Here is a 21,845-nt window from a genome sequence, read left to right on the forward strand (position 1 = left end):
AAAAGCTTATTTTTGGAAAATATATATAGATTTTTTACCAAAAAATCTCGAAACTAATTATTACACCGACTCACTTCAGAATTCACAAATGTATTTGAAACCTGATTAGATTGACTGCTCACCGGATCCTGTAAAAATCATATCACATATTACTATTGATAACGTTTTGGAATATTTACAGTAGGAAATTTATAAAATATCTTTATGAAACATAATGATTTTGGGCATAAAAATTTGTAAGTTTGACCCATGTATTTTTGGCTATTATTGCTACAAATATATCCGTGCTACTTATGACTAGTTTTGTGGTCCAGGGTCACATATTATTATTTAAAACATTATATTTAAGCGTTTTAAAACATTAAAAACATTAATGTTAAAAGCTGAGTTTTATTATTGTGAGACGTAAATGTTCCTGCTGGAACGCCCCTCTCCACCCACTCCAGTGAGCGAGGGGATATTGTAATGACAGCGCGAGGCTCCAAGCTCGGGCAAGCGCGTGCTGCTGTGACAGCAGTGTTATCAATACAGAAAGCTGGACTGCTTCCTTATGAAGGTGAGTATATGCATCCACATACTTCAGTCTGTCATAGTCCCAGTATCTGAATGGTTAAATGATATTTTGCTTAAAGTTTGCACGCTTTCGTTTTTGTTTGATTTTTTTGCCTCAGGGTTAACCGCAGCATCCATCCATTGCAGATAGCCTACTGTACATTTGCAGCGCTTTGCAGAAGTGCGGCAACGTGGGTTACCATTTGTTACTTAGGCACCAGTGATTATGTTGCTATATATAGTCTTGTAAAAATAAAATATGAATAAGGAAATTCGTAATGTTACAAGGTTGAAGCGGTTATGAAGGTGATAGGGTGAAAGATTCATTGTAGGCTATTTGTATTCTCATCACTGCTGCACTTGACATCCAAATAAGGAAGCATTGACTTGATATGGGAATAGACAGTTACATGAAACTCCGTTCAGTGCTTTTTTAATGTCCTGAAAAAATAAAAGGGACAAATCAGGCAGTTTATATAGAAGTCAGTGTCACGGTACAATAGCATATCTGCTTGTTTACAAAAAAGATTAGATTGGGAACATCCTTACTTAGAATCATATCTTATCAATTTAGTAACCATGGTGATTTCAATTCAGAACCAATTACGAACATTAAACTTATCAGATCTTAACCTAGGACTTTAGATGGCAAGTTTGTGATATAAGGCAGGCAGCGCTTTCTGATGCAGCATGTTGTTAAATGGTTAATTTGCCAAAATGAACTGGCACACAGGCACCAAACAATGCTGTAAAACCGTCTCAAAGTATTCATTATAGTTCTTTAAGCAAAAGTAGTCAATTTTATAAAAGCATGAATCATTTAAGTGTGTGGCAAGTCTTTTATCAAGTCATAAAAAGTTGTGTATACGATCAGTGGACATGGATTGTGATGTTTTTATGGTTTGTACGTAATGTTTAAAAGCAAAGGAAAGGTTAAAGCTGTGGCTGTTCCCTCGGGATCATTTAACCGTATACGATGTAGATTTAGAGATTTGGCTCGTAAACAGAAAAGTATACAAATGCTGTATTTGGGGATGAAAAATAACAGGTCTCCACATAACCACTGTGTAAATATCCCAGGGGAAGTTTTAAATGGAGACTAATAAAATGAAACACTAATTTAAAAAAATGTTTAACATTTTTCTTGTGGCATTTTGAAAGGAATCCAGTGGTTTAAATTTAATAACATGATGACGGCAGAGGAACAGCATTGCGATCCCTGGGACTACTTTAGTTGATCAGTACTAAAAATGTTAAACCCTATAGAAAATCTTAATAGCTAAACTTTTTCATACTGTACATTTAAAATGATTTTATTGGTATTATACAGTATTACAGTATAATGCATTCTTCCTACCACTATATTGTTAAAAGGCATAGTGTTTAGTATTAAATAATTCTGTATTTCATCTTTAACTTCGATATTCATTAATACGACCTAATTTATATCTGTGTTTATAGATGTTTTGACTTATATACACTGATGTTATCATCTTCTGGCACAGGTGATATATAGAATTTCAGCAAAGAGGAAGTGAGCAACATTAAAATCTTAAGTAGGTGAGAGATGGCAACATTTGGGTGAAGTTACTGCCAGCATCTTTGGAAGCAGTCACCTTACAAAGATAATGAATAATTTGTGTTGGGTGGTTAATATTTTATAACCCACATGTAGAATCGTGTTACTGTCTAATGTGGTGAACAGGCACCCAAAAGATTGGCTCTGTGGATCATCAGGTTGTTACAGCGGGCAAGTTTGTTGACCATGATACCTTTTATAGTAATATTTTAAAGCTAGTCTGTTTCTATAAGCACCTCAAGTGCTCTTAAATTCCATGAAAGTTGTTTGCAGCTTCCTTTTAACATTGAAATTATGCCCAGACATGATTTGACTGCTAATAGCGTGCCATTATTCAATGTCTCCCTAAGTCTCATTTGGTGCCACTTCACATTTTACTGCTATTTCAGATACTTGTGAACTAAAAATGAAAGATTGCCTTTCTTATTGGATGCACTTACGTATTTTGTTTTGCATAATGTAGATTGAATATGGACAGCTAGAGAACAAAAGCAAGTGGGATAAGACATTAAAGTCCAGGAGATTGGTAGTGGACAGGTTAAGTGCTTTGAGTGGGATTAGAATCGCATGTTTTCTATTCATGGTGGTTTATGGAGCTCACATCGACAGGATTTTGGGAATTATTGTATTAATACTTTTGCTGTTTTGTTTTACAATAGGTTGCGTAATTATGAGTCATGCGTTATGCAATTTTTGCCAGTTTTTCACAGATATCCCACAGATGAAAATATGGGGTATTTTTAGTGTATCTATTTTAAAACTAGAAGCCATATGCCATTGACTTTATTGCATAACTCAATCATGATAGTAGGTTTTGTATTGATTTTAGAGGCGTCATTGTGCATTGTTTTCTTTCTTGTAAACTCAATGATTGAGTCATCCTCGATGGGATTTTCTACCAGACCCATCGACTCGACATCGAGTTAATGTTACCCTATGTTGCTAAGCAACCTTCATCTCTCCCCTCACTTTATTCAAGCCCCATTGGCTGTGGTTTTGAGTGGTACTTTGAATGTGTGTGAGCCTTTATATTTTGACAATGGCACAAATTTCAAGGCCTTTGTGCATAAAGCAGTGTGCCAATGCAAACAACAAGTGTCTGGTTCAGGTTGTGTTGTGCTGACAGATTTTTCTGTACACCGCGTGCTGCTTTGACAGATTGTAGACCAGCTGGTATGAGATCAGTGTTGGGATGGTGGTTGACCATGACCAATGAGGATTCATAGTTTAAATGCAGAGCATAAAGGGTGTGAAAAGTCTGTCATTCTTTAAATTTGATTATAATCATTGTGAATTGCTCCTTAAAGAGCGCTCTTTATAAAGCCTGTTTTTGTGCTATTGCTCAACACCGAGATTTCAGGTTGTTCATCATGTTGCCCACCATTAGGGAAGCACTTGAAATGTTTGGATTATCACAGTGCTGTTTTTAGTTGTGGTGGAAAAGTCGACATCCCCTGACAAAATTATCAGGCACCAGCCACATAACTAAGAGGTCTGCAGCAGTTGTCGGTGTCTGCATTCCAAGTGTGACTCCAAAAATCTTTATTGGCTGAACAGTTGTTGACTGAGAGTCGCCAGCCAATGGTTGCACTGCTTTACAATTTCTAACACCGTGTTTATAACATAGAGCAAACAGCAGGTCATCAATATGTCATGGAGACAAATGCGTTCGTAGCAAAACTTATTAGGACTCGGGGTGGAAATGCATTGGAAAAGTATCAAGTTCAAATTATAATGCCTGATAAGTTGCTTTTTTGTTTTATTAGTGATTGTTATCTGCAAGAGAATTTTTAGGTTGCACGATATTAACTCTAAATATCATTAAAAAAAGCAACTAATATAGAGATATGGTCAACATATGTATATTATTTCACATTCTGAGCTGTGTAGGCCTACTTACGGGTACCAAAATTCAGTATCCCAAATCTCAGTCTAAAACTGGAAATCAATCCCTCTGTGTCTTATGAACTTTGTCATTCATTCGATATGTACGCAGACAGAAGGGCCTGTCATTCCACACTGCTTTGTAGCCCAAGTGTGAAACTTATTATCGTTGCCTCATCTGTCCTTCTAGAACATCCATGCTGCCCACAAAGGCTTTTTTCTGGCTCAAGCTATTGTTGATGCTGTGCATGCACCATGCGCTCCTCCCACCTCGCCTGTCCCGCTCAGCAAATGCAGGGGCCTGTGAGGGCCAAGCCAGGAGACTTTGACTCATCATACACAGCTGTGATGTCCTCACGTCTTCCAGAGATAATGGACATATCTGTTCCATGACATAATATTGTGCCGTTTTTTTATTTTTAAATGTCACCCTATTTTAGGGGGCGTGATGTGTGTTTTATCAGTTGGGAAGATATCTCTCAGCGGTTGTAGTCCTTCTGTGGTAAATGCCTCATTTGTTATAAATCCAAGGAGTATTGTGCTTAATAACAATTTGTTGACCATTTAAGTCATTGTAATTGGTAGTCTTTGCTTAAAGGTACAGTGTTTAAATGATTTTTAGTATTAAAATAACTTTTAGTATTAAAATAATTGTTATTAGGGGAGAACTGGGGCAAAAGTAATGCGGGACGAAAGTAACAAACCGATTTTCTCCGAGCCCTGATAACATTTGCATCCCAAACTATGACAACATCTTTAGCACACAAACTCTTGACAGAGCTGACAAATATTGCGTTATTTACTTTAACGTTTTTCGCGTGTAGATCCAGACAGGTGTTTTCAACCATGATAAATTCCTAAAGCTGTAATTTTTTTCTTATAATGCGTTGTGTTTTTGGTTTAATGTGTTAAAATACTGATCAATCTACAGGTTATTTAGTGCTCATACTGAAGTTTGACTTCTCAGAGTTTTTCAAAATAAAAGTAAATTGGGTTTAAATGTGAGGAGATCCTGTCGGGACAAAAGTAACACTTGCTACTTTTGTCCCGCTGCTAATAGTGTTGTATATGTAAAAAATGTATATTATTCTAATTTGATTTAATTTCATTTTCATAGTGTTGAAAAAATGTTTTATTCTCAACAATTTACAGTTTTTTACAGATGCAAGGACACATTTCTCAATACTTAGGTCACTTTTGCAAAACTCTTCATACAGTTCTCCTAACCAACTTTCAGCTTGGCAAAGCAGTTCATTTCACATTCAAAATGCACTAAAACACTTTATTCAAGTCTCAAATCAACTCATTCTTCCAGAACACTAGCAAAGGTTGGCAGCCGACAAACACACTTTATCATCCACAAAGCAATGACCTAAAAAAACACTAACAACATGTAGCATTGTTGTGTAAATCAAGGACGCATCTCTGTTTATAATTCACTGCAATATATGTTACTGGAATGAATCAGACATGATTCATCAATATTTTATGTTGTTTATTTATTTAATTCTACTGATACAATGGTAATGCTAATCTACTCGGCTGTGGACAGCTGTGGCTGGTCCAATTGTCCAATTGTTTTTATAGCATTTAATTTTAAAATTTAAAATATATTTCATTAAAATATTACTGTAGAAATGTAGCAAATTGCTGTCTTATTCAGTTTTGTATTATGTTATTGTTTTGAACAGTGTGAAGAGTTTTGCAAAAGTGACCTAAGTTTTGAGAAATGTGTCCTAATATCTGTAAAAAAAACTTTGTACTGTTGCTTTTGATGAAAATGTAATTTCATTATTTTTGACAAAGATAAATTACAAAATATGTTTGCAGTTACATATTAACGAGGTCATAGTCATGTATATTTAATAAAAACACATGTAACACAAAAATCTATTTTGTTTTGTTGTGTTACTTTTGACTCACCTGTGTGTTACTTTCGTCCCTGCAGGTGGGGTCAAAAGTAACAATTCACTACTTAAGTTTAAAATAAAATTATACTGAAGTCGTTTTACATTTTTACAAAATCTCACCTGATATTGATAGAACACACTTGTGAGTTACTGATCACAGCAAAAATATATCTCTGTCTATTTTTAAAATTAAATTTTTCTGAAAAATGGTACTTTCGCTCCTGCTCTCCCCTCTTGCTAGTATTATTGAACTGAATTACATTATCTCTACACCTGCTTTTGTTTAGTTTTCTTTCTTGCTAAAATCCACACTAATAGCTGTGACTTAAGGCATATATGGATCAATTATGCCTGAAAAACACACAGCAGCTGCATACTTTTCCTTTTATGATGTGGTTGTTTAAATGTGCACAGCAAAGGACGGATGAGTCCCTGGTCTAGTGTCTGCTGTAGATGTTTATATTATTTAGTGGCATTCTCCCACAGCGCTCTTCTCAAACCATGTTTGGAGCTGTGTGCTGTGATTCTGGTGAGCCTTTTTCTCTCTCTGTCATTTGTTGACAAAGCAGAAGTAAAACTGGGTTATGTAACGAGCCCCCCCTCCCTGTTCGGATACAGCAGGCCCCTTGTACATCTCTTTTGTGTAGGAAGCTGAATTTTTTTGAAATAGCCATGGAAATAGAATGAGGCAATCCCTAGAGATGGAATATCATGACACTTTTGACTGTGTCACCTCTTTTATCATTTTAATGGGGCTGGCATAACGGAATGGGAAAACTGTCAGGGATGGCAGTACAGTACGTGATGACCTTCAGCTTGTTAATTATTAACAAAACATGACAGAATCGGAAGAATTCTGAATAATTGATATAAAAAATGTTATAGCTGAAAGTTGCTGGTTAAAAACATATTCAGATTAAGCAAAAAGTGTAATATGCAAACACACACTGTTGGGAATTTTAGGAATTTTGTAATGATGTGCCAAAAGGTTCTTTGGTAATATCATCTGGATTTTTTTGGTGATTGGAGGGTTGTCACAGATATTTCATAAGTTTCAAAAAGTCCTTCGTTGTGCCAATAGTTTTGCAATCACATGATATCAAAGTCCAGTCTTTTCTACACCCCGGAATTCTTGGGGTTTTGCCAAGTTTTTAAAAATGGTCAAATGCAGCAGGATTATTGACAGGAAATTTTAAGAAATTCAGAATGCAACAAAATAATACTGCAACGTTTTATTGTTAAAGGATATTTATTTATAAGAATTAGTGTCACACAGCTCACAAAAGCTCACACTTGTTTTGTTTGTAGTTGAGTGTTGTATTATTGTGCATGCCTTTTATTTAACAATCATTCCAGGATTTTTCTAATTTTAATGGACTTCTTTAATGGACCCCAACACTTAACAGTTTTAATGCAGTTTAAAATTGTAGTTTCAAAGGACTCCAAACGATCTCAAACGAGGCATAACGTGTTACATATATGAAACACACATTTGCGGACCATTTTAAACAATAAACTGACACAAAGACATTAATTATTATCATTCCACATACAACAACGTCGGAACGGTCCTCTTTCTCCACACTTGTAAACACTGGGTAAGTTTCGCATCATCCGTGACCTCTTGACGTGATGACGTATTACACAAGGTCGCGCTGGCACGTCACACGACCGGAGGAAGACGAGAAGTTGTTGTTTAAAAGCGCATATTTTTTATTTTTCATTTCACTTGATAAGACCCTTATGCCTCGTTTGAGATTGTTAAGAGTCCTTTGAAACTGCAATTTTAAACCGCATTAAAACTGTTAAGTGTTGGGGTCCATTAAAGTACATTAAAATGAGAAAAATCCTGGAATGTTTTCCTCAAAATACACAATTTTTTCTCGACTGAACAAAGAAAGACATCAACATTTTGGATGACATGGTGGTGAATAAATTATCTGGATTTTTTAAAAGAAAATTGACTAATCCTTTAACCCAGAAGTTGGGTTTGTCCCATTTTTGAAAATAACCCAGCATTGTTTTAGGTTGAATCTCCTTGTAATTTTTTTTTTAAACATTTCTTTAGCCGAGTTGGAATTGGAATAAAACTGAGGATTTGGCTTGTGCTACAAAATAGCCCTCGCAGGCCCCCTTTTCTCACCAAGACTTATGACCTGTGACTTGAATGATCTCTGACTTTAATAAGAACTGGACTAAGTACAAATGGTGTTTCACCCATTTCTTTACTCATGATGAACTTTAAAAGTTTAAAAGTAATGTTTTAATGGCACAAAAGAACTAAGTTTAGATTTATTTCTTAGTGATTTATGCTATCCTATCCGTTGCTTTGCTCATTTTTTAATCATTATTTATAGCATGACATTTAAATCACATCGTATTCATTAATATAAGTGTCTCTAATACATTAAAGTGGCCTAAACTTGGCTTTTTAAGGACAGCATTTGACCTTTAAAAGACCATAAGTCTTTTAAACTTTTACTGTGACCAAGTTTGTCTCTGGTCCAGACCTGGTATGTGCCTCATTCTTAAATGTGCCGCTAATAACACCAAGTACTTTTAATATGACAAAATGTCCATCGTAAAATATTTGGACTGTTATCTTACAGTTATCTTAATATAGTTTACATCCTCATGTGGTGTCTGGCATTCCAGACAGGGATGAAGAGGATGGAAAGCAGAATGCTATAATTTGAGCATCACATACTGAGTGGGTGCCACATTCCCAGGTGGCAGGTGTTGACAGGTCCATCTTGGCATTTATGGCCATAAAAGAGGCAAAGCGTGGTTATGAAAGGTGGTTAGAAGAGAACAGGGCATGATAGCATTGGATTCGTATGATAGGCCATTACAAAGTGAATTTAAAGGGGCTCCCTCCCTGTTTTGGGTCTTTGTTAGGACTTTAAGCTGAGCTAAAGGCCTTTAGCTGAAGATTTTATATTAACAGGTAAGCCGCCAAATGGTTATTCAGACAGATTAGTATGAATAAATCTTTCATATGCTTTTTGATTTAGTTACAAAAGGCTTAACTAAATCTGTATTAGTAATATATCTTCTATAAAGCATGCAGAGTTTCATATAAGAAAGAAAGAAATAAAATGTTTAGGTAATCCCTCCAAAAATCCTAAATTGTGTTGCATGCAGATATCATTGTTGGACTGTTTTTAAATCTACTGTGATTCCTCTTCTAGTGTGATATGAAATATACACAAGTAATATAAACACTATATTTACATAATCCAATACGATTAAATTGCAAATGCTGTTACATAACTGTTCATAAAGAGACGTTCTGTGTTATTTATAGTCTATGTTAGATGCTTTCATTTAGACCAGGTCTATTATCTGTGTAAACAATGTAAGGGAAGTCTTTTGTGTTCTGATTGGTGTAACTGTACACCATAATATGATACCATCTCATAGGGGTGGGCAATAAACCGGTATGATAGTAATTACCGGTATTGTGTCACGCCATGATATGGATTTCGCAAAACCGTTGATACCGGCGTTACACATTTTAAATTCTATTTTTGCACTTATCAGGGTTCCCGCGGGTTTTTACAAAAAACTAACCTTCAGAAAGTTATATCTATGGCTTTAAAACGCCCAGATCTTCATTCTAGGACTTAAATTTAACTTTCTGAATGTTATTTTTTTAAGACCCCGCGGAAGTTTACCCAAGTCTTAAAAGTCATACCTCCGTTCCCGAGATGCGCTGTCCACAGAAACGCAAAACGAAAAGCTCCGATCGCACTTCAATCCATTTTTAATCATCATTTTTTTAAGAGGATGCACATAATAGTGCACGCAAATCCTGCCAAAGACTATATTTCAGGTGTATACAGCGAGTTTGGCGAGAAACAAGCCCGTGGCTTACCTAAGCATTACCAGGTTCTGAAACATAACAGGACCCAGAAGCTAACAAAATCAACACTGCTTTATTGAAAATCAACTTAAACAGTCGGACTGTCAAGTCCCAAGGCACCAACAGCGCGTCAACAGTGTTATACATTTAGGAGGCTTTTTTACCTCACTGCTTCAAAGGCGTTTAACGGTGTTACTCCCTTTTCACTCAGATCTGCTCTCTCTACTGCGCCCTGAACGCGCTCGACTACAGGTAAGCGATTGGTGCAATTTATCTTCTTTTAGGAACCATTCCTTTTTTGATAGCGCAAATGGTTGAGGAGTTACGGTAAAATGAATAGCGCTTTCAGAGTGCTTTAGCGGATAACGTAAGCAACGTACCAAACACATTAAAAACAGCCTTTAATGGTAAATTTCGTTTTCTTAATGCAGATTTATTAATTAGAGAGGCTATTAAACAATACATAGTGCATATTTACGCATAAAAACGTATGAGTGGAGTGTTTTTGGCAATGTGAATCTGCTGGTTAATTAAATTAAATGCAATTAAATGCATTCATTAATGCAGTCAGGGATTAATAATAATTTAAAGTAAGATGGCATCTCCCATCAGATGTTCATATTAACAACAAAAAGAAAATCGTTCTTTGTATATTTATAAATCAAACAGACACAAGATATACAGCACACAGCTTTAAAGTTGTTGGACGTAGCGTAAAACATTGTAATAAGGCACATAGCCTACCAGCAAATGATCATACTAATTTCCATATTTTCATACTTTCCATATTAGTGACAATACGCATAAGAAGATGAGTCCACCCATCCACACAATGGCGCTTTGAAAGGAAAAAATGGGAAAAGATAAAAAATCATGTCTATGTCCAATCCCTCACTTATTAGTAACATAAGGTTAAAAATCCGGTCCAAAAAAATCCTATCGGTGCATCCCTAAGTACACATTTTTTTTTCATGAAAAATGATCTTTAGCCTATACATAATATCCTGATTTTTGTCATGAAAGAAAAATAGAGAATTGTTACCCATGCAATGTATTTTTGGCTTTTGTTACCCATGCTACTTAAGACTGGTTTTGTGGTCCAGGTTCTTGGCTTATATCTTGGTCTACTGAAATACTGAAAAGAAACTGTTTTTTTTTTTGTTTAACTTTCCATTGCTATCTACTGAAAGTCATTCACTTCTGTTGGCACTTTTCCCATTCAACCAATGCTCGGTAACAAATCACTTTGTATCTTATTCCAGTGTAAACCACAGCCGCTGGTGCTTCAACACAATTAATTGTTTGTAACATTACTCCTGAATTCATTTAAAGGTGAAATGTGTAATTACAACGTTACTAAAAACACCAGGTGGATTGCAGTGCATTTGATGTAGATGGATAAGATACACACAAGACGCAATCTGTTGATTGAAAGTATAGCAGATAAGGGAAATGCAATATTGAAACGTTAGTAAACACAAATGTTTGGAAATTTGTTCAAATTAATTAATTGTTTTTAAGGCAGCTTTTGCAGCAGCTCTTCACAGTCTGACGTGAAATAACATTGTTCCCGTTTGAACACCTTTCAGATTCATCTCATCTTTCACCTCTTTTCATTTGCAGGCCTCTCCAGCAGAGGGCACAGTGAAATTTGATGCAGCCCCCGGTAAGCACGCCATTCTCTTTGTACCTTCATCCAGCTCTTTAACATTACACAGGTCTAGCTAACCTGTTATTACAACGATATTGTATAAACATCATAAACGTGTTGTCTGTACTGTATGAGTGTTGTAAATTTGTTCAAACTACATATAGAATCATATATAAAAATAAGGCATCATTCAGGTTATATCAAAACACTGCAGTAAATGAAGGCAATAGTAAATAAGAATAAATCTGTCTATTTGGCTCATGACTTAGCAATCAGAAACAGAGTCTCTCTGTCCTCTGGCTTGACTCATTGTTGAATCAGTATTCTCACTGCCAGGATGTCTATTTCCTTCCGTTCATCCATCTTTCCTGATATTTGTGCCAGACAACCAAGAACACTGTAAATTACTATCTTTGTTAAATTTTAAATGTCCCAGGGGCTTTATATAGCTATGGTTAGTCAAGAATAATGTATTATTCTCTATAAAGTCCAACAATAAAGTCTACTAATAGTCATTTTGCTGTGACAGTTCATTTCAATATTCCCGCTGATGGATATATGTCTTTAAGCTCATCCAGCCTGCCGACGCACTGTATCTGCTGTGCGAGTAACACCGCTGAGAACCATGAAGAGTTCGCCTGACCTCATGCCAACTGGTGAGAGAAATATTTTTTACGTTTTTAAGGCAGGGCCGGCGCTATAGGCCTCAAGCTCGGAGGGGGGCCTCCATAACTGCTAAATCCATATGTGCTAGTCCAACAATCACTACTGACAGCAATAGATAAAGTTTGACATTAAAGTACGCGAGAAGGCTTGATAAGCAAACTCCTCTGTATGATTTCACAATTCGCTCACGCTTGGCGTTGATGTCATCCACCTGTCGGTTCTTGCAGCTATGCATGAAGTTGAAGAAGCCTATATATAAGGTATTGCAATACATATGAATATATCCATGGTCTCAGCCCATTCTCGCTCTCCAAGGCATCAAAATCTGAGGCATGTTCAAACGCCTTCAGCGTCAGTATGAAGACGCGAAGGGTGCCCCTATGTGTCACTATATCGACGAAATGGGAACTCCGTTGCTTTCATGCAAATCCCTCAGCGTCGGATATAGACCAAAGGGAATCCCGGAATGTGATGCCGTTACGTTATGCGACGTTTGGCAGGATCATGCCGCTTCTGGACGGTAACTACTCAATTTTTGTTCCAAATTTTTTAGCATTGTCGCTTGGGGTTGGGGTTAGAACGACTTTCTGTTACATAAAATTACATCCTAACCCAACTCTAACCCTAACCCCAAGCGACAATGGTTTAAAAATCAGAAGACAAAAAGTATAAACCAATACAGACATCCTAACCCAAACCCGAACTCTAACCCCAAGCAACAGTGGCTTAAAAATCAGAAGACAAAAAGTATAAACAAACTGACATCCAAACCCCAAGTCTAACCCCAACCCCAAGCGACAATGGTTTAAAAATTGGAAAAAAAATTAGTAGTTACCGTCCAGAAGCGGCATGATCCTGCCGATCGTCACATAACGTGACGGCATCACCTTCCGGGATTCCCTTTCGTCTATATCCGACGCTGAGGGATTAGCATGAAAGTAACGGAGTTCCCATTTCGTCGATGTGGTGGCGCATGGGGGCGCCCTTCGCGTCTTCGTGCTGGCGCTGAGGGCGTTTGAGCATGCTTCAGATTTTGACGCCTTGGGAAGTGAGAATGTGTTGGTAAATAACGCAATATTTGTTAGCTCTGTCAATGGTTTGTGTGCTAAAGATGCTGTCATAGTCTGGGATGTAAATGTTATCAAGGTTCAGAGAAAATCGTTGTGTTACTTTCGTCCCACGTTACTTTTGCCCCGGTTCTCCCCTAATGCAATACATATGAATATATCTGTGGTCTAAAAGTAGATAATAGATAACTTTATACTGTTTATTGGTTCAGTAAGAGGGGAAATCCTCTTTATAACCAGCTAAAATAAAAAAAACTACTAAAAAACTACTGATGCTCATTTAATGAAATAATGTCTGTGTTTTTATTTTTAATTTCACTCTTTGAAGAAAGAAAAACTGTTATCTTGTGTTATCCCACAAACGCTGGGTTTAAAAAAAAATCCTGCTTCCACAACAACCTAATTTTTTTTCCTGCCTTAAAATGTTTAACATGTGTGGTTTTGCATAATTTCCAATCAAATTTTAACATAAATGTAATCAATTTGTTAACTTGATAAAGTAATGGAGGAAAAGATGTTTGATAACTGTAGTGCTTAAATGATTTCTTATAGGTTAGAAAAATTCTCACATTATTCTGAAAATTAGAGGGGCCTCCAACATAAATTTTGCCTAGGGCCTCCAAATATCTAGAACCGGCCCTGTTTTGATGTATAACCATATATGACCCTGCCTGTAAAAACCCAGGCAAAAAAGTATTTTTTTGTAATATACTGTATATAAAATCATGTTATAATAGGTAAAGAACATTCAGTGAAAGTTTAACTTTGATATCTTTAATATTGACTGAGTAAACATGAAATCAGTGAGTGAAATCAAACTGTGATGCTCCTTATCTCATAATTAGACATAATGAGACTTGAATTTCACAGGCAGGGAAAAAATACATTTCCTTTAAATATGTGTGTGTCATTTACATAAATATATTAGAAAAGATCATAATTTATTTGTTTTTCTTGTTTGTGCAGAGCTGGACCCAACTCGTGTTTGCATGGGGAAGGGTGCTGTTATGTTGAGAGCGACGCTTGTGCACATTGATGATGAAGAGAACACAAGCAAAGAGCCACCCGAGAACCCAGCCAAATGTGAGTTGGAAATGAAAAATGCAAGCTTTATGTTTTTAAAGAGTGAGTGCTCCGAATATATTTCAGACAGCGGTACGGTGCCAGACTAATTGTTGTATATTATAATAATGGCATTTATGATTTGTTTGTAGCTTCAGATAATGTATGCTAAAAAGTGCTCTCAAACATTTTGTTTTGCTGTACCCCCATTAACTGCAAGGCTTTCTTATTGCTTCCTTGAGTTTCCTTTTTCCTATTACATTTGTGAAGCTGTGGTATTGATATATCATCAATCATTAAATGTCAGGCAAAATTGGCCATTAAATCATGCATCACAGTTTATTCAAGTGGCTTGGTGTTGAACATATACAACATTGTCTGACAGTCAACTTCATTGGCCGAATAACCCCGCGTGAACGCTCATATTTGCTGGAGGTCATCAAAGAAGTCTTTTGTCCTCACACCCACTGTGAGGTCTGGAAACGCGGACCTTCAGTTAGGACATTTCACCGTCTCCATGTTGGAACTATCCTGGCTAACTTCCAGCTCTAGGGAGAGATGCCTTAATTGTTGTTGTGCCTGAATAAAAAGGCCATTGAAACAAACACTTCTTATAGTGGGTTCAATGGTCTCCTTGTTCTCATGACAAAGTTCAGAGAATATTTTTTTCAGCAATAAATTCGCATCTCTGTGAAGGAAGACTTAGTTCAGTTCTGACAGATTCTGGCTGGTGATTCGTTTCGGGGCGGTTTAAGGAATCAGTTCTGTCGCAAGTTGCGGTTTGCATTGAAAACAAACAGTTTGACTGCCAAGTGCGGGCGGCTCTGTATCATGTTTATGCCTTTTTATGTTTGAAGTTTCTGGGATATTTACAGATCCTTTTTAAATCCAAACTGCTTGGACTCATCACAGGTGGTTGGCTTGGTGCGGTCAATGGAGAAACAGAAACAGGTCTGGCGCATAAAGATGTAAACAACACCACAGCTGATTTAAATTCAACACAAGTCAATGAGACACAGACAAAGGTGAGTCACTGTGCCACACTTTATTCCTTTTTAGCTATATGCTTTTTTTATAAAATTAATTTTTTGTGTTAAAGTGATATACAGGCAGTAAATGTAACAGCTCATACCGTATCTGGACTACCAAGTAAATTTAGTTATGCAAGCAATATCATCTAATATACTGTATTATTGGCAAATACAATTTTTATTGCTTTTTCATAAACTATGCATAAACATTTTTCTCTTAAAAACACAAACATGTACATACATGTTGCTCATATGATATTGTAGCCCAGTTTGTGCTGAACACAGTGTTATGAGACTTTAGCCATTATTATGTTTTTAAGCACAAATGTCAGTGCTGGTTAAAACTTTCCCAGAGCCCTAAAAACCCCTTAGACCACAGAGAGATACATTTTAACTTAAAAATACATTTATAACACATTTTAGAAAATCATTTATGTGACTTTCAATGCCTGCAATGATCGAACTGTTATCAGTGTTTTAAAAGCAAGATGACATAATATTCTTGTAATGAACTGTAATATAACCTCTTTAAAAGAGAACAAAAATAATCAGTATTACCTTTTCATTGTTTTCAGCAATATTGTAAGGAAGTCTTCCTCCTAACCATCATTTACTTGATAGAAAAGTTTATGCAAATTTTATCCAAATGGCCTCAAAGAGGGAATTCTGGGAGATTCAAAGTAGTTTGTATGTCACAACCAAAATGTGAAGGAAGAGTGCTTCTGTGTGTCCTTCAGGTGGACTCACCTCAGCATACGTCCCGTCCTGAGCCACGAAGCGCTGTTAGCTCATCAACCAAAGCGTCCTGTTCGTATCCCCCTACCAGCAGCGTGAATCCTACAATCGTCTTACTGCAGCACAGCAGAGGAGGTAAATCACACAATAGCATTTCAATACTTCAAGAAGTATTGAAAAGTAAAATGATTTATATGATATATGAATGAAAACAAGATGGTGTGGTGCAAAGATTTTTTTTGGTATTATTATTTCAATCTCGGTGTGCTATCAATGTTTGCTTGCGGGTTCATAATATATTGAGCATGATATTAACCGTAGGAATGAGGAATTAGGGTGAGGATCACACCTGCCATTATTCTGGGCAGTTGCATGAAAACCACAGATACAGACTAGCTAATTTGGATATGGTGAAAATCACATGGTACTAAACCTCTTCAGGGTTTCATTCAAACATCCAATCACTCAAACACACATGTATTCAAAATGACCAGGTTAGTGTGCATTTATTTTTTGTTTTGTTTGTTTTTCAAATACAGTTGCAGAGAAGGGCAGTGGCCCTAACCAGAGCCCTGCCGTCAGCCAGATAATAACTCCCACTGAAACACCAGTAGACATGCAAGGCAAGAGAATTAAACTGTCTACTGCACCAGCACCTCGAGTCCCAGTGCGGGTAAGGCACACCCCCGTAGTATTTACTGTAGGAAACACCTGCATGTATTATGTATCCAAAACCTTATTTAAATAATAGATGTCATCTGTGTAATCGTTGCATACTGTTCTCTTACAGAACACAGAGATATCAAAGGACTGGTACAAAAGCATGTTTAAACAGATCCACAAAGTCCCAGGTATAGCTTTTTCTTGTTATTCACATATACATTTTACAGTATGTGTACTTACCTTGTACATACATGGTAAATATGTTGTATTTACAGATAAATGTGTGGTACTTACTTTTGAGTATCTACATGGTAATTAAATGCTATCATTACTGTACTTATCAGTGGTACATACTTGTTATTATGTAACTCTAGGTAAGTACTAGGTAATACCAGATACATACTTATTGTCAGGACCCGTCTGAATCATGTGTTAAATTAGATCTAGTTTTTGTGTTCAGGGTCCCGGCAGTACCATGTTTTATGTGGGAGATGCGTGGTTTTAGTATTGAATTATTCTGACCACGCATTTCCCAGGTCTCGTCACTTTTTCCCCGATCCCTTACTCATGATTCTTTTCAGGTGTGTGTCATTAAGTTTTCCCTATTTAAAGTCCTTGTGTTTGGTGTCTTGTACTGGTCTGTTTTGTCCTGTCAGTGAGAGTATTTGAAGTCTGTTTAGTTTAGCCTAAGTCCAGTTGCTTGTTATCATCTGTAAGGATTTTTAGAGACGAACCCAAGCGCAGACGTATATGAACACTAAACACTTTATTAATATAAAACAAGAAAACAAAACCCACGATGGGGCAAATAACAAACAATAAACTGAACAAAAGACAGGATTTACACAGGACTATACTAACTAGACTAAACTACAAAAACAATAACAAGCAACCGGACTTAGGCTAAACTAAACAGACTTCAAATACTCACACTGACAGGACAAAACGGACCAGTACAAAACACCAAACACAAGGACTTTAAGTAGGGAAAACTTAATGACATAGCCTGACTACGTCAGACTTCGTACTTCCGCTAAATTTCATTACGCTTCTGTACTCAGTCTGAGATACCTCCCATTCAAACCGTTTTCCCCCGGTCTCAAAACGACCGTCCAATCAACGAACAGAGGGCGGGCTGAGAGCCGTGACGTAGACGCTAAACGCCGAGTCACGGTTGTAGTTTGTTGCGGACATGGAGACACAGAAAGCTATTTGCTCTGTTGTGGAGAACCGGCACTTGCCAACTAAAACCCGAACAAGAAAAGTGTTTGTTAAACATTTGAATGGAGATTATGTTGTTGCCCTACTCCCGACAAGTTTTTGGAAAAGTTTAATTTATCAACTTTACCGATCGTCAGCGAGAAACTGTGTGCAGCACAGCTTGACGTGCACAACGATCGAGAAATCATGGAAGGGAATTATATTGTTCACAGTTAATGGTGGAGGACGCGTGGGCAAGCATTCTTTGGTGACATTCCTGATTAACCAGAAAATAAGGTAGGAAGATTTAATTTACATATGGTTATGGTTGTCTGGTGGAAGAGTTTGAGAGGAGAGAGGGGCTTTCCTCCCGTTAGACGTGAGTGGAAAGCCACCGTAAGGATAGTGTTCAACTAGCTATGGCCCGATTTACTTTACATAATCTGCAAAAGTCGTTCATAGCCATGTTAACTCTGGTATTTTCGCTCGATGGGTTTGTTTTCACATCATACGTGTATTTTACAGCAGAGATTCGATCGATGCGGCTGATCCGGCGCATAAAGCACATCATATCTAAATGTTATGTGTGATTGGCTTACGTTTAGACCAATGATTTTAAACTTCAGACAAGCCCCTCCCACGAGAAGGAAAACGATTGTCAATTGTGCCCAGCCAGACTCTGTCTATGAAGCGAAGCAAAATAGCAGAGGATGGTATTACCAGGCTATTAATGACACACACCTGAAAAGAATCATAAGTAAGGGATCGGGGGAAAAGTGACGAGACCTGGGAAATGCGTGGTCAGAATAGTTCAATACTAAAACCATGCATCTCCCACATAAAACATGGTACTGCCAGGACCCCGAACACAAAGACTAAATCTAATTTAACACATGATTCAGACGGGTCCTGACACTTATAGTGTAGGTATGCTGTGGCTGACAAGAGGCACTACTGTACTTGCAAATGAATGTACAATATAAGTTATAGACAACAATGCATCTTATTTTATGGTTTTACTAGTTAATATAACTAACAGTGGCATATGTATACTATGCTATATCTTAGGTGTTAGGTCCTGTGTAATAAATGTGTAAAATGCAACACTTTATTTTACAGTCCTGTTTCCATGCAGTTACTATGGACCTACTAGTGAATGTACCCAGTAGGTAATGCTTGAGTAGGTAAAGGCCTGTATGTACGACACACTTACCATGTACATACAATTTGTAAGTACAGTAGTGTTTGATATTAGTTACAGTATACATACACTTTAAGTACCTGTCATTAACCCACACTTACATGTAAGTACTAAATATTTGTATTGCATGTTCATTTGTGGGTGTAGTGGTGTTTCTTGGTAGTTACAGTATATCTACACTATGAGTATGTATCTGATATTACCCAGTACTTATCTAGAGTTAAATAATAACTACCAAGAATGTACCACTGGTAAGTACAGTAATGATACCATTTAATTACCATACACTCGAAATTGGGTGCCACGCATTTGTCTGTGAGTTCAGCATATTTGCCATATATGTAGAAGGTAGGTACACGCACTGTAAAATAAAGTGCTACTAACATTTTTTATGTTTTTGTGTTCATCAAGTCTGGTCACATCTTGGTGTGTGTTCATCCTTGTCAGTTTGTGTTTTGTCTTTCACCCATCTTACTCAGAGCCTCTCGAAGAAAATCCATATCGTCCCACCTACATATTCCCTGAGAGCAATGACAGGCCGATCAGAACCAGAGGTACCTTAGACACAGTTTTAATGTGAACTTTAATGGACATCTCACATCCATTTGGAGTCTTTGGAGCTTCTGTTGGTCATTGTTAAATGTCAGTTTCATTTTGGTTTTCCTTGAACTAAAAAAAATATCAAAATTGCTAATCTAGTATACAGTTACCACCTTGCATTTAATTATGATGTCAGAAATAAGAAATTCTTGTTAATTCTCTAATGAAATTATCATTCAAATAAAAAAGAACAATTCTGAATTCCTTGAAATATGAACTTTTGTATCCTACTATACATTTACAAAAAGTAGATGTTGCCTTGCCATGATGAACATCAATATTGTACTTTCAGACTGTTAATAACCGAAAACATAAACTAATGTGCATTTGTTATTAGAATGGCTGATGATCAGAGGTCGTACACACAATGTGGCTGTATATTTTTATTTAGATGGAGGTCACCAGGGTTTGCTACTGTATGAAAATACTAATAGCATTTTAATATGTTTGTTTCCATTCTGTCACAAATACCAATAAATGTGGTTTTATACATACACACTGTCAACAACTTTAGTGGCACTTACAGCACTTTAGGGGCATCAATGCACTCAAGGTAATAGAGCTATTTTCAAGACCACACCACCATGTATTTAAAACTTATAGATTGATTGACTCTATTTTAAAAGCTCTCATTCCTCTGTGATGTGTTTGATGCCTGGGCTTGTAGAGAACTATACTGCTGAATTATTAAAGTGGTCACAACACAGCTAATGGCCTTTGTGAATCTATTGGATTAGCAATGCGATGCGATGTTTTGAAATATTTATTTTAGCTCGTATCGATGTGACCTGGAATAGTTTAAAGTTTTAGAAATGCATGCATTCTGTCGAAAATTATTTAATTTGTGATTTGAAACAAGGCCATCTGAAAAATACACTGCTAGGGCAAGCCCACCATCTACTGGTTAAATTATGTTAAAGCAATATTGTGGCCTAGTTGATGATTGGCTGATAATGACTTCTATATATGTCACACTAATCCTAGTCATTTTCACCTGCTATATATTAGATGTTTAGAAACCCCCTGGAGATGCAGCATTAGAGCGCAGTCTTATGTTTTGGTATGGGTATGTGGTGTATTTTGGGCCTTTGTTTTGTGTAGGGTGACATGGGCTAGCTGTCACATATTGTATGTTTAGTATCTGAAAACCCAGCAAGAATATTTTTATGATTTACTGAAAAATCATCATATATAATGTAAAGATGATTTTGTGAAAATAAAACCTTGATATCTTTAATATTGAGTAAGGTCATGTCAAAGATTGAAATAAATGTGAATTCAATGATTGAAATCAAACTTTGATGCACCTTATCGAATTATTAGATTATGAGACTTTAGCCTGAATTTCCCAGACGGTCACGTATTTTGAATTCTTTTTTAGCCAGGACTTTTATGTTTTGCCAGCTAGCTCGAACTGATTTTGCCAAGTGAGAGATGTCCCCAGGGCCACATATTGTGTTGACCCAAGGACAACATTTTTCTAAATAAAACCTAAACCCACCCCAAACCCTAACCATAACCAAACCCTAAAATCAGACGGACATGATAAGTGAAAGACAAAGGTCTAGAAACAGCTAATCCTGGTTTTAAGCTTAAACTTAAAACAAACTGTAAACTTATTTCTAAAATCTGATTGGTTGATTGAAATGTTGTCCCAGGGTCAACATAATGTTGCCCTGAGGACATCAACACCTTGGCAAAATCAGGAGAGCTTTGCCAGTTAGTCTTCCTCTAAATAGCCCCAGTCCTCCTCTAAATAGTACACTGTAAAAATTCCTTGTTGCGCTTATATTTTTAAGTAAAATCAACTTAAATTTACAATTCATTTTCACTTTCTTGATGAAGAAGAATTATGAGGAAGTTGCTATAAATTATACAAATAAAGTAAAATTTTTTCAACTTTATTTTTTATAACTTCTCACTAGTCAAGAAAGTAATTGTAATTTTCAAATTGATTAAACTTAAAAATTTAAGTGCAACAAGGAATTTTTACATTGTACTACGTTCAATACACATTTAGAAGCTACTTTAATCACTCAATATTAGCAATAATTTAATCTCTTTCCTACGTTTTCTTTAGATGACAGCCCAACACATGCTGCTGAGGATGGTAAGTGTTTTAATAATTTGTATTTACTTATTAAATGAATCCGGATTTTATTTAAAAGAAAGCTGTGTT

General features: G+C 36.5%; 1 protein-coding gene across 11 annotated transcripts in view; it reads left to right on the forward strand.

The window, feature by feature from the left end:
- The first annotated feature begins 438 nt into the window (after positions 1–438).
- LOC129416160 (sorbin and SH3 domain-containing protein 1) overlaps positions 439–21,845 on the forward strand; it is a 57,148-nt gene continuing 35,741 nt past the window's right edge. For 4 of the 11 annotated variants that reach the window (XM_055170418.2, XM_055170424.2, XM_055170425.2 and 1 more), the window contains exons 1-10: positions 440–556; positions 11,414–11,456; positions 12,011–12,097; positions 14,141–14,257; positions 15,149–15,261; positions 16,005–16,137; positions 16,539–16,675; positions 16,793–16,853; positions 19,546–19,620; positions 21,747–21,776. In XM_055170418.2, the coding sequence (XP_055026393.2) occupies positions 551–556; positions 11,414–11,456; positions 12,011–12,097; positions 14,141–14,257; positions 15,149–15,261; positions 16,005–16,137; positions 16,539–16,675; positions 16,793–16,853; positions 19,546–19,620; positions 21,747–21,776 (802 nt within the window). In that variant the 5' untranslated portion in view covers positions 440–550. Of the gene's footprint in view, positions 557–11,413; positions 11,457–11,970; positions 12,098–14,140; positions 14,258–15,148; positions 15,262–16,004; positions 16,138–16,538; positions 16,676–16,792; positions 16,854–19,545; positions 19,621–21,746; positions 21,777–21,845 lie in introns of all 11 variants that reach the window. The other 7 variants (XR_008635188.2, XM_055170426.2, XM_055170419.2 and 4 more) reach the window with 6 other exon arrangements.

The sequence above is a fragment of the Misgurnus anguillicaudatus genome, chromosome 11 (genome assembly GCF_027580225.2).
Source record: "Misgurnus anguillicaudatus chromosome 11, ASM2758022v2, whole genome shotgun sequence".
NCBI classification, from domain to species: Eukaryota; Metazoa; Chordata; class Actinopteri; order Cypriniformes; family Cobitidae; genus Misgurnus; species Misgurnus anguillicaudatus.